The following is a 13,771-nucleotide window of genomic DNA, read 5'->3' on the forward strand; positions in this document are numbered from 1 at the left end:
ACACACACACACACACACACACACACACACACACGCTCATCCTTAGTTTTTGCTACCCATGAAGGCAGATCTTTGGGTAAGAATGCATTTGGTGAAACACCAACAGCTGCATTCTTCCTCCCCCAGAATTCATGCAAGAAGCAAGACTGGGGCTTCTCCGTCGTCATGTAATGGCCTCAAATGAAAGCCTTGTCACTGGGGCGGGGGCTGAAAGGCACTGGAGCGCAGCAGAGCGGAGAGCATCCGAATTCCCTCCTCTGTCGCTGACTGGTTGAACACTGGGAGGCAACGACCGGCCTCCAGCGGCTCGACTCCCCATTGGCTGCGAAGAGGTGGCAATCAGGGCGGGCCTAGGCTGCTGCGCGGCTTCCAGCTCTATGCTGCCGCCGCGGTCCTGTTGCGCTGTCGCTGCTGCAGCCGCCACCCGGGTCCCTTCGGCCGTGCGTCTGCGTGGGAGCTGCCTCCTCGGCTCGGGTCGCAGACACCATGGTGAGTGCCTCCAGTCGGGTTAGGCTGGGAACCTCACGCTGTGCCCGGCCTGGTTGCCCTAGGGAACCAGCCGCGCCACCCGAGCTTGGCGCGGGGGCAGGAGGATCGCACCGCGGGTCGCGGGAACAGTCTCGCGGTCTTGCCTGTGTCCTGGGAGGGGTGTTGGGAACGCTGGGGGTCGCGACGGGGGCGGTCATTGCCTTTGCTCCTCAGCGGAGGGTCCACGGCTCGGCATCGCGCCGCGACTTCCTGGGCTCGGGAAGGGGACTTGGGGCTGAGGCGCGGGGGATTTTCGGCTCAGGCGGACCCCACCGGTGTGGGTGGCTGAGGGCCAATGGCCGGGGGAGTGCCGGGTTCGTGTCCCCTTTGCCACAATTGTCCGGATACTCCCCCCCCCCCCCCGCCTGGGAGCGGTGACAGGTGAGCGGAGGGGTAAGAAGGTGGCACGGCGATGGGGCGGACGGTGGCGGAGAGGATCTGCCTTTTATTGGGGTGGAGGTGTGGCGTCTCTGATGCCTGTCTTCAGCACCGAGTACCCCGAATAGAGCGGAGCCAGGGGGCAGGGGACAAGGTTAAACCAGAGTTGTGGCGGCTGATACTGCTGCCTCGCCCCCGACCCCCTTCCCACCTACGGCTGGTTCCTGACACTCAGGTTTCCCCTGTCCCTGCAGTACGGATTTGTGAATCACGCGCTGGAGCTGCTGGTGATCCGCAATTACGGGCCGGAGGTGTGGGAAGACATCAAGTAAGTGACGGGGTCCTCTAGCTTGGGCCCCGCTCTGGCGACGCGCGCTGCGCGTGCGTGCGTGTGTGTGTGTGTGTGCGCGCGCGAGGTGGGGTGGGGTGGGGGGCATCCCGGGGCGGGCCCCGCGATGTCCCCCGTGCCTCACTGCATCCTCCGCTTCCTGCCTGGGTCTCTGGCGCGCATCCTTGGAGATGCCTCAGCCCGCCGCTCCCGGCTGCAGCTGCGCTCCCACGCTCCGGAGCGGGGACCCGGGGAGGAGGGGCGGCCAGGGCGGGGCCCTGAGGGCGAACCAGGGGAAGGAGCCCCTGGGGTCACCGCGGCCTCCCGACCCGGCCTGAGCGTGGGAACGCTCTGCCAGCGCCCGGGCGGCGACTCTGAGCCTCTGCAAGCCGGGAGACTCCCACGCGGAAAGGGGCCCCGGGGACCACTAAGGCCTCCGCGACGTGCAAAGAGCCTGAGGCCTTAGAAACAAACAGGAAACCTTGGGTCGTTTAGAGTTTACACACCTCGCAGACACATAAAATAGTTAAGCCTTTTTAGTGTGCTAAACGTCGCTTCTCTTGAGATGATTTCTTGAGCAACTGAATCAAGTGCATTTACTCATTTGAAATAAAGTAAAATTGGAATTTTTTTTTCTTTAATTTTCTCAAAATCTACCCCTCCCTTTTTTTTGGCTTCTACAAGGCTCCTTTGTAGGAGAGCATCTTAGTTTTAGTCTAGCACTGGCAGGACTTTGGACGTGGACGGAAATACGACAGACACCTGAGACTTAAAGCCTGTTGGAATGATGGGTCCTCTCCGCGGGCAGGTTGAACATTTCCGTCTAAGGAAATTCTCTCTCTTTTTCTTCTCTTACTCTGGTGAAATTTGCATTGAACTTGTATAGATAGCACAACCAACTAGTTACACCAAAACCATATATATGGGTTTTCATAGGGGAACGACAATCTGTCACATTGAAATGGAGGGAGAGGGAGTGATTACCTGGGTGGACTGAGGAGAGCGCGTTGTTATTCTTTACTTTCATTTCCTGACCTCACTGATTTCGTTTGTTTTATCAAGTAGGTGGTGTTTCATGCAATTTTTTTTTTCTAAATACATTGCAATTGTTGGCAATCAATTCTAACAAGTCTTATTATGCAGTTACATGACAATGTTTTCTTTTAAATGTCTGTTTCCACGGAGATGGCCAGGCTTAAATATTAAGCACTAGAATGCGACTTTCCCTTCCTTGGGTCTCTACCGTTGAGCCTGGTTTCATGTTCCATGAGCCATTTATGTTACCCACAGGACATATCTACATATAATAAAAAGAAGTGGGGATTTGGAAATTATGGATTGAATCAAATGAGCATTCAGGCACTAAAACTTACTTTGGGATTTGAATCTGTCTGCTTTATTAATACCTTCATAATTTTTATTTTGCTTGTTAAAGAGAAGGCAGATGTCAAAAGCAAGATTTGGGGCAGTGTAATTTAAGTATGGGATTATCTTTAAGCCACTTTGTGAATTTATGAAAACATTCTATGTATCTCCCACATGTTTTCTCATCTGTAATGTAGAAATTCCCCAAATTTCTGGATGAATATGCTATGACAATATATCTGAAATTTTGAGAGCACAATAAAAGATAGTTATTATGGCTAAATAGTTATTATGTGTTTTAACCAAATTTAGAGTGTATGTGCCACCCATTATCAACTTAAATCGTGGTTAAATACTAAGATGAAAAATTATACTTTATAGAGAAATGTATCAGAAATTTTCAAAAATTAAATTATCAAGTGGTTTGTTTGTATTGGCTAGATTTTCCCCAGAGAAGGTCAAAATACCAAAAAATACTCAAATTTCACTGGTGTGAGAACTTAACTCTGTCAGAGTAGGCTAAGAATGTTGTTATATTCTACTTTTAAAAAGCATATTAATTTTTAATTAAACATCAATCTGGTTTAACTTATTAACTTATCTCTAAGTATTTTTGAATAGTAGTCTTAATCTGTTCAAGTCTTAATAACTTAAATCATTCAAAATCTTTTTTTCTGGTAAAATGAAACAAATCATATGAGTCTTTTTTATATGTACCCCTGCAACAATTATGTACCCCAGCAAGGGGAATACTATTTTAGTTAAACTAGTGCTGGAATACAGGTGTTAACTTTGATCCTTTTTTGCCTGAGTGTCCCTTCTGTTGGAGCCCTTATTTTCTTGGGTACCATGGACGATCTGGGATAGAGACATTGCTCATTTTTCTGTGTTGAGAGGGATTAAAGCAGCTCATTTGTTCCCAACCCAGTCAGTACCCCTGAGGGGTTACTTTGCACTCCTTGGAAAAGCATTTCCTTAGTACAGCAAAGAGATGTTCATTGCATAGGGGCAGGAGAGGAAAATTTGGAGGAGCTTAATTTGAAAATGCTCCTTGGAAGATTCTGATGCCTCCTTTCAATTTCCTCCTCTGCTCCAGGAAGGAAGGATCACCTTCATGACCAATGGTTCAATATGCTATATACTTTCTGTCTTAATCTTTTATGAAAAACTAAATGTGTAATATTTTTCTTTTCTTTTTGGTCTCGGTAAGCACCAAATGTCTCTATCTTCCTTTTTTGGTCTGTGAGAAACTATGTAAATTGATATTTATAAAACAATATAACACTTTTTTTTTTTTGGTTTAGTAAGAAATGGCCATCCATTCTTCATGAGAAAGGATGCCAAACATTTAATGACAAATAAAACCCTAAGTAACAGATTCCAGGCAGTAAATGCTAAGTGGTAGGAGCCAAAAATGCTTCATTGTAAACTCTGTATCCACTTACACTCTTACCAATAATATAACCATTTCACAGAAGCTTTAAATTCCTCCTTTTAAGAAAAAAAAAAATGTCTAGACTAAGGGTCAGCAAACATTCTCTTAAAAGTCCAGATAGTAAATAATCCAGGTGCTGCCAGTCAAAAGTCAATATGGAGGATATTATGTAGGTATACACATAACTGTTAAAATGTGACCATCTAAAATGTAAAAATGATTCTTTGCTCTCAGACCAGACAATCTGGGCAGTGGGCTGGGTTTAAACCATGGGCTGTAGTTTACTACCTCTGATCTAACCACCAATACATATGAAAAAGAAAAAGAGACCTCTGAATCTACTTTAAATCTTGTTTTGTCAGTTTCTTTTCAGTTTTCAGACGATCCTTTTAGAAGCCATGGTCAAAAGGTGAGGAAAAAAAAATCAGTAATTTCAGAGAAGACATGAAGTCAGGTTATTGATATTAGAAGAGCACTTAACTACTTGATTTAATCATATCTGTCATTCTTCCACCATCCCTGGTGAAATTAATCATTGTATCAATTAATGGATTCAATTTTATTTTATTTATTTATTTATTTATTTATTTGACAGAGAGAGACCACAAGCAGGCAGAGAGGCGGGCAGAGAGAGAGAGAGAGAGGGAAGCAGGCTCCCTGCCAAGCAGAGAGCCGGACGCGGGACTCGATCCCAGGACCCTGAGATCATGACCTGAGCCGAAGGCAGCGGCTTAACCCACTGAGCCACCCAGGCGCCCTGGATTCAATTTTAGATTGGTTTAACCTCCCTGAAACATAAAAATAGATTCAAAAAATTAAAAAAAATCTAACATGAATAAAGTTTATAAAAAAAAACCCACAATACCTTCCTAAAAACTAATTATTTTGCCTTGAGTTGATCAAGCCAAGGAACAAATTAAAAATAGATTTGAAACTCCATAGTGCTGTACAGTACGTAGCTTAGCCCTTCTTTGTCTTACTAAAAAGTACGAGATAAATATTTGGATCAAAATTTTAGTATGAGATTTGAAAGTGATGTAATCACACTGTTAGTTGTGTTTGGAGCACACAACTGTGTGTACTCCAAACTGTGTGTGTTGGAGCAAATTCCTCTAGAAGGTTGTCAATTATCCTTCTTGAATAAAGAATTCATATATGTTTAGCATGGTTTTATCTGATTTACCAACAGCAGGGCAGTGTACCTTTTCCTTCATTGATTTATTCCTTTTTTCATTCTCTAGTTAAGCTTACTTCTATTTTTTTTAAATTTTTTAAAAAGATGTTATTTATTTATTTGTCAGAGAGATAGAGCACAAGCAGGCAGAATGGCAGGCAGAGACAGAGAGAAGCAGGCTCCCCGCTGAGCAAGGAGCCTGATGCGGTACTGGATCCCAGGACCCTGGGATCATGACCTGAGCTGAAGGCAATAGCTTAACCGACTGAGCTACCCAGGCATCCCTCTAGTTAAGCTTACTTTTAATGAGCATAGTGTAGTTTTAGACACTGAGGGTAGAAAAGTAAGATATACTCCCTGCCTCTAAATAAAATCTTACCATACTACTAACTCTTTTAAGAGTTGTTAGGATATTTTTGTCTTATTTTTTCTTGTTTTGTTCTGCCTATAACTCAGACATGGAAAGATTTCTGCTCATAACTCAAGCATAGAAACATGCTGATCTTCAGCTTTGAAACTAATGTATCTGTTGAATATGCTAATCACAAATTGTTATGGTTCATATAGGCAAGTGCTTTGCTATAAGCTAGTAATGTGACTTTTCCAAATTCCCTAAATTTTCTGAGCCTCTGGGAGTAAGGAAAACATAATTCCTGTTGTATAGAGTTGTTGTAACATGTTGAAAAATGTCCAAAAATGCTTAATATGGTTTTTGAAAAGTAACTGCTTAATAAATGGTAGCTATTAATTTCATTCTAGAACCAAAATTTTTTGACTTTTTTCTTCCCCAGCTCCTTTGAAAGATGGGAAGTTCTCCTTTAAGCAATAGTAGCTCATTGAGGTGTACAGAGACTAAATGTTCCCTCATCACTCTAGGATAAGTAGTAACTTCCTGGTCGTGTTCACTGATTTTTCTCTTTTGTCCATTCTGTACAACTGGTACCAGTTCTTTGAATTTGAAGTGCCCCTTAGACTCTCCTCTTCTTTCATTCTGGCTCCTAGCACTTTCTTTTGTGCTTCTCCAACAGCCTCATGACTGGGTTTTCTGTGTCTGACTTGTCCCACCCACCCTCTCCATTCTGCAGATTATGGGAAGATTGTTACTTCCGTGATGCTGGTTCCACTTTGGAATCAATCTGACATTATATTTTTCTAGTCCCCCCTCCCCTAATCCCTATTTATTGTTTGAAAATGTAGCAAATGCTCCTCCAATACATTTTATTAAAAAAAATTTAATTAAAACAAGCAAAATAAGGCACTGTGCTTTGCCTTATTTTATTTTATTTTTTAAAGAGTTTATTTTCTTGTTTTATAGCGAGAGAGAGATAGCGAGAGAGAGAGAGAGAGAGAGAGAGAGAGCAAGAGAGAGCAGACGCACAGGCAGGGAGAACAGAAGGCAGAGGGAGAGCAGGCTCCCGCTGAGCAAGGAGCCTGATGGGGGCTAGATCCCAGGACTCTGAAAGACTTTTCCAGGTCAATTTTTTCCTGGTTCATTGAGATATAATTGACACATAACATTGTGTAGGTTTAAGGTGTAAGTTGTGTTGATTAGATACATTTATTAAGTGTGAAACAATTGCTACCATAGTATTAGCTACCACTTTCATCATGCAGTTACCATTTCCTTTTTGTGGTAAGAACATTTAAGATCTACTCTTGCAACATTTAAGTATGTGATACAATGTTATTAATGAACTTGTTAATCTTATAACTGGGTATCTTAGCATTTGCACAACAGCTCCCCATTTCGTCTACCCCCACCCCGAGGTAGCTACCACTTCCGTTTCTCTGAGTTTGTCCTTTGTAGATTCTATATATAAGGGAGTGCAATATTGTTTCTTGTTTGTTTTTGGTGATAAAGCTGAGTTTCCAAGAGGTTAAAGGACTGTCCTAGGGATTATATACCGGAAGCTAAAAGGTCAGGACTCCAACCCTGATCTTCTGGTGCCAAAGGTTAGAAATGCTTCTTTCAAGGTAGACATAGGAGCTATTGTAATACACATACAAAAATGAAACCATATTAACGGTCATACCCAGAAACATCCTCAGTCCAAATTAAAAAAATAATATACAGATAAAAATAGGTAAATTTGATAATTGTTAGGATCAAGACCTTTTTCTGTACGAAGTCCTGCTGGTTAGCCTGAAGGGGGTAGGCACAGTCTGCTGGTTGATAAGCTCACTAGCATTTGAAGTTATTCTTACAGGAGGAAGTAGATGTCCATATGTAAACCCCTTCACGTATCTGCCAGTGAGCTCTTCACATAGGACTCTCCCTGAACCTAGACCATGCCTGGTGAGCAACATGATACGTAGGTGATAGGATAGGTCATAGCCTGATCTCAGGGTTTTTCTTTGATGATTCAAAGTATCCCCCTGAAATCAAGCTAGGTCTTTGTTTTGAGAATTGGGAAAAAAAAAAAAAAACATAGAAACTTTATTTAATTAGGTATTTCAGAGAAGGAGCTTTGCTCATTAACATCAGAGCCAGAGGAAAAATTAGAAAATCTGTATTCTCCCTTTTGATCTGTTTGGACATAGCTGTGGGTAATGTTAACGAGACACTGCTACTGTTCACAAAGAACAACATCTTTTCCACTCTCTTGCCTCTCTGCAGGATAAGGGACTTGAGCACATGTTTCTCCTCAGTGTGTTGGAAAGCAATAGTTATGAGTTGATAGCATGTAGACATTAACAGGAAAACACGCCTTAAGAAATCAGTAGAACTGGCCCAGTTCAGAGAGTGACAACTCAGAAGACATGAGTACTTGCAGCTTTTCCATCTGCTTCTTTGCCTCATTGTTCATTAAAGAGGAAACGGTGGGAAAATGTTGGTATTTTTGTCCAGTAAAGTGGAGCACCTTTTTTTAAAAATTTTCTGTCAAAAAATACTGAGGTTAAAGAAGTCTCTATTCCAGGTTAAAAGGCAAATATTTGGAAGTATTTTTTATACCTCTTTGTTACTGTGGTTTTAGATCCATTGTGTATTCTGATCTCCTTGCCATTTTTTGTCAAATCAAGAAATACTAAATTGTTGCTTTATCGAAATGCTTTGTGATCAATTTTCAGATCACTCAAACATGGGAACCTTTCATTTCAGTCCACATACCTTGCTTTCTCTCAGCACACTAGCCTTGTGGGCCAGTTTTCAGTCCTGAAGACTTTGAATTTTATGTATCAGGAGAACACTTGTGCTTAGCAGATTTTCCTTCTCTTCCCTCCCCATCCCCCACCCAGAAATGGAAATGTGTCTCAGCTTTGAGATGGCAAAACAAATGTGACTTCCTAAGGGAAGGTTTCTCTCACCTCTGAAACTGTGGTTTTTCTTCATAATACCTACCAGGGTTTATAATTACTTATTTCTATTATTCATTAATGTTTGTTTTGTCTTAGTACATTCTAGCCTTTCTAACAGTTACCTAGAAAAGAGCCTCGTATATTGTTGTCTTTTTCTTCTTCTCGTTCACTCTCTTTTTCCCCATGTGTATGTGTGTATATGTTTATATATTATGTGTGTGTGTGTCTATATATGAAATATATATTTAATATATTATATAAAATATTATACATATATATATAAATCCTTCCTATTTTTAATTTCCAGGGAGTAGAACACATGCACATTCACAGATTTTTTTTCTGTAACCAGGATTTATTATGTCAGAGTGATGACATTTATAACCACTATTTAACACAATATAAACTCTGTTGAAATGGACTCTTTTTTTTTAAAATAGCAAAAGCAGAAGATAGAGAAGTTTATAATGGGATCTCCTCTGGAAGAGTCAGAGTTCTTTTGTGTCATCTCCCTATGTGTATGGATATAATAAAATATTGAGAACACTATTGTTGAGGGACATCTGGGTGGCTCAGTTGGTTAAGCAACTGCCTTCAGCTTAGGTCATGATCCTGGAGTCTCAGGATCGAGTCCCACATCAGGCTCCCTGCGTGGCAGGGAGTCTGCTTCTTCTTCTGACTTCTCCCCTCTCATGCTTGCTTGCTCTCTCTCATTCTCTCTCGCTCTCTCAAATAAATAAATAATCTTAAAAAAAAAAAAAAAGAAAACACTACTGTTGAATGACCAATTTCATATACCAGAAACCAGCTATTGAACTAGATTCAGGACAAGACTGAATCCTTTAGCAGGTGTCTAAAAGCTGGGTAGATAATGGTGCTGTTTGAAGTCAGTGTTATAAACTGTAGATAAGTGTTTGTAATATGTAATAGTGAAATTAAATCTAAAAACCTGATGAGAATGATCATCATGTCATTCAGTTTTGAATGTAACAGCTCTTATAGAAGACACACTTACCATAGGGTTCCTCAGTCACAGTCCCCAGGATTGAAAAGTGCTTTATACTCATTGTCTCACTTAGTCCTCACAAACACCAGAGAAAATAGAGTTGTTTCATTGTCCTCATTTTGTAAGTAAGGGAACTGAAGCTTCACGACTTTAAAACCCTGTTTCAAATCACTCAGCTGTTAATCTAATGATCACAGCAGGAACCTGAACCGAGGTAGGCTTGCAATGATCTTATTATGTGCTTTCCTCTAAAGAGAAGGACCTCTGACCCTTCCCAAGGCAGCCAGTTTACCATGGGCCTGGGCAATTGCATGTGTATTAGCACTACTCATTTTTGTTTTTGTTTCCCTGGACTTTTCAAGCACACAGACAGGTGATTTTGGCTGTGACATTTTTAGAGGTGGTTTTTATCCACCACCAACTAGTACATGTGCTAAAGAAAACCAGAGCCTCAGAAATTTTGAGCAACCTATGTATTTTTAGAAGAGCTGTGACTCAGCGGGCACACAAGGTGAGTTCACGATGAAGTGCACACACACAGATCTAAGTGCATTCATTTGTCTGATGAAGCTACTGAAAATGGTTCGCAGGAGATGTTTATGGATGTGTCTTCAGAACTCAGGCAGTTACTGATGAGACCCTTGTGGCTGGCCACCTGTATCAAGAAAAAAATGCAATTATGTATCTAGAGTGATGTCACTTTGCTTCAGTCTGTGTCACTCTTGACAGGATTTGTTGTTACTGTTTACAGTACTTGGATGAGTGGACACATCGGCTTAAGGAGGGACCTTTATTTAATGAAAGAGACTCCAAGCAGGAAGCTGGTGTCACTGCATTTAAAGGGCCAGTATCTCCCCCTTGCTTCTCCCCTCTACAGCTGCCTCAATCCAGTTTCTCCTTTGCAGATTCAGACTTAGTGGAAACCCATTACTGAAAATTGAGGGGTAATTAATACTTCACAAGCACTCAGAAAAAAAAAATATGAATTTTTAACTTTTTAGGTATTATATATAGTTATATCTGTTTTATAAGTGGGGGCTTTTAATTTTAGTACCGGTTGGACACAACTCAGCATTTATGATGTCCTTCCAGTACATTGAAATAGACCATCTTGGGGCTTATCGTCAAGATGACATCTACATTCTGTCTTTGAATTAAACTTGTTCTGAGATAATGGTTTTTAAAGATAATTGGTCAGGTTGATTGTTTGATGTGTGCTGACCTTTTCCTTCTGAGATCAGACCCTGTTTTGGGACTTTATTTTTAAGATGCCTTGTATTCAGGGTCTACTAACACAGAACACCTGCTTTCATACTTCTACAGGAAACCTCTTTGCTGAAAAGTCAGAACCTTCTAGTATACCGAACTTTTCTGAAAAGTATATAACAGCAAGAATTCAGTGTCAGAATATGAATTCCATTTTTTTGTACATTCACATTTCACAGTTAAACATTCTCTCAATTATGGAGTTATGAGAAATGCTAAATGGATAATTATGATGAATCGTGTACCTAGTCTTTAAAAATTAAATAGTGGGTGCCTGGGTGGCTCAGTCTGTTATGCCTTGGCCTTCGGTTCAGGTCATGATCCCAGCGTCCTGGGACTGATCCCGCATCGGGCTCCCTGTTCGGTGGGGAGCTTGCTTCTCCTTCTCCCTCTGCCTGCCACTCCCTCTGTTTGTGATCACTCTCTGTGTCAAATAAATAAATAAATAAGATATTTCAAATAAATAAAAAATAAAAATTAAATAGTAGTTTGAAAACAAGCTGCTCACTTTTGCCAGTCATGTTTGATTATTTGATTTTTAGTAGGCAGTTTAGAAACATGTGAGGGAAATGGGTTTAATTAATGCATTCATGCCTTTTAAAACATTTGTACATTAATTGACCACGTGTTCTATTCCAGCACTTGGGCTTGGCGTCAATGATTAAGAAAGCAAAATTCAAAAGCCAAAACCACAGAACATCACCGTAAAAATACCTATTGTTCTTTTGGGGAATGGTAATTAGTGTAAATAAATGATGAATTTAAATCCCAACAAATAGCCATCATGAAAAGTAAGTAGGAAATTGCTACTAGGAAAATTGTTCATGCACTCCTACTTAATTTTTAAACACTTATTGTGGCCACAAATACATGGAATATGATGGTTTCTTATTCCATCTTCAGGTGAGAGCTTGGTCTTTATTTTTTAAAAGTCCTTAGGGAAGGGCACCTGGTGGTTCAGTTGGTTAAACGGCTGCCTTCGGCTCAGGTCATGTCTCAGAGTCCCAGGATTGAGTCCAGCGTTGGGCTCCCAGCTCCATGGGGAGTCTATTTCTCCCTCTGACCTTCCCTCTCATACTCTCTCTCTCTCTTTCTTAAACAAATAAATAAAATCTTAAAAAAAAAAAAGTCCTTAGGGGAGACAGGATTTGTTTATTATTGGCTACTTGAATTAAGAGAATTTACCATCAAATGAACAAATTAAGTGTACCTTTAGTTTGACTCTTTTGATGCTGAATACAAATTCCCAATATTTGATTGTCATTTCTTTCCTTCTCTTCCTCTACTTGCCATTTGCTCTTCCTCCTCGTGCCCCTCCTCCTTCCTCTTCTTCAACAACTAGACTATTGCCCGTTGGCTGTATTGGGCATTTAGTGGGTGGGAAACACTATTCTAAGCCCGTTAGGTAGACTAAATCTGCCAACCAACAGGACTCCAGGTAAGTACTGCTGTTCCTCTATTTCACAGATGAAGAAACGGAAATGAGAGGTGAACTGGCCCAGGCTTAGCGCAACCACGTATGGAAATAGCTTAGCTGCTGCTTTTGCGTGCTGTGTGAGAAAACACTATGATTTATGGTGCAGATGAAACCAGATGGGTGTCTCTCCATCTAGGTTTACTTGTTAACCCAAGAAAGTGCCTTTTTCTTTTTCCCACTTCATCCAACCTCATTTAAGCCACTTTAAAAATAAATCTCTCAATATGTCTTCCCTTCTGCTGACTTCTTTTATCGAATAATGCACCAAGTGCAAGATGTAATGCTTAGCCCAAATACAGTTCTTGAATATATAGGTAAAGGTAACACAAACTAGTGCAAGCGATACTATTTGGAAAGACGGAAAAGCTGTATTCTTTTGGGGTAATCCAAGAGATATTTAGCATAGTAGAAAGCAGCAGGATATAATAACACAAACTCGGATATAAGATGATAATAGTTCTCTTGGTTGCCATTTGATACATGAGCACTATTGAATATATTCCAATCCAGTTTACTTCTGGTTTCATATGATATTTGCTGTCATCTGAAAGTTACTGGGAAAAAATAGCATGTCTAAAATCTTTCATTTTTGAGAAAATTTAAAATTGTTTCTCAGAGCAACCTGTGTTTTTTTTTCACATGTAAACTAAGTATAATTTAAATAACAGGGAATTAATTACATACTTGCTTTGTGTATGCAACAATTTCAACAAAGTTAGTTCTCAGAAGATATATTCTGAAAATCTAGAAAATTTGGTTAATATACTTGGCTGAATTTGGATAATTTAAGCACAAAAGAAACTGTCAAGAAGATAAACCTTAAATATTATTAGAAATGTTCTATATATATATTTGACACATCCTTTACTTTTGCTTTTAAGAAAAAAAGCTAGAAACTATGGAGAATGAGGTGAGCTAATGTTACCTGAATTATAGAAATCATTTATGTAATCTGAATATTAGCTTACTTCCCAGCTTTTCTTTGCTGGTCACCCTCTGTGGTTTTAAGTAGCTAGTGAAAAACAAAACATAACAAAACAAAAAATAAACACCTCCAAGAGGAGTGAAGGAAGAGTGTAATGTCAGAAGGGTGCCTGTTGAAACTTCCCTCGAAAAATATATATTTTCAAGATGTATCTGAGAGATGGTTATTACCATAATCTCTGCACCTTCCAGAGGCTAAACCATTTGATAGCATAAAGCCTGAGCAAATACAAATTTGTCCAGAAGCTAGAAGAACATTAGTATTGAGAATTGAGACACATTGAGAAAGCCTTTCTAGTAGCTTCATTGACCATATTGCCTGAAATTAAGTCTTTTGCATCCTACTCCTTTGCACTGTAAATTCTCATTTCCCCTGAAGATGGAAAAAAGATGAATGATTTCCAGAAGAAAGGAAAATGGGTCCAGAAAGATTAGGTCATGGAGATCAATTTACCTCCTAAAATCTTGCTGGGAAATTAACTTCTCAAGGAAGCCTCTCATAATCCATATCTTTTATACTGCATCCTTCCTCT

General features: G+C 40.5%; 1 protein-coding gene across 3 annotated transcripts in view; it reads left to right on the top strand.

The window, feature by feature from the left end:
• The first annotated feature begins 356 nt into the window (after positions 1 to 356).
• GUCY1B1 (guanylate cyclase 1 soluble subunit beta 1) overlaps positions 357 to 13,771 on the top strand; it is a 47,296-nt gene continuing 33,881 nt past the window's right edge. The window contains exons 1-2 of one of the 3 annotated variants that reach the window (XM_032862924.1): positions 357 to 489; positions 1,161 to 1,234. In XM_032862924.1, the coding sequence (XP_032718815.1) occupies positions 487 to 489; positions 1,161 to 1,234 (77 nt within the window). In that variant the 5' untranslated portion in view covers positions 357 to 486. Of the gene's footprint in view, positions 490 to 1,160; positions 1,239 to 9,946; positions 10,023 to 13,771 lie in introns of those variants that run through there. The other 2 variants (XM_032862933.1, XM_032862942.1) reach the window with 2 other exon arrangements.

This window comes from Lontra canadensis, unplaced genomic scaffold (genome assembly GCF_010015895.1).
Source record: "Lontra canadensis isolate GAN:19392208 unplaced genomic scaffold, GSC_riverotter_1.0 scaffold1, whole genome shotgun sequence".
NCBI classification, from domain to species: Eukaryota; Metazoa; Chordata; class Mammalia; order Carnivora; family Mustelidae; genus Lontra; species Lontra canadensis.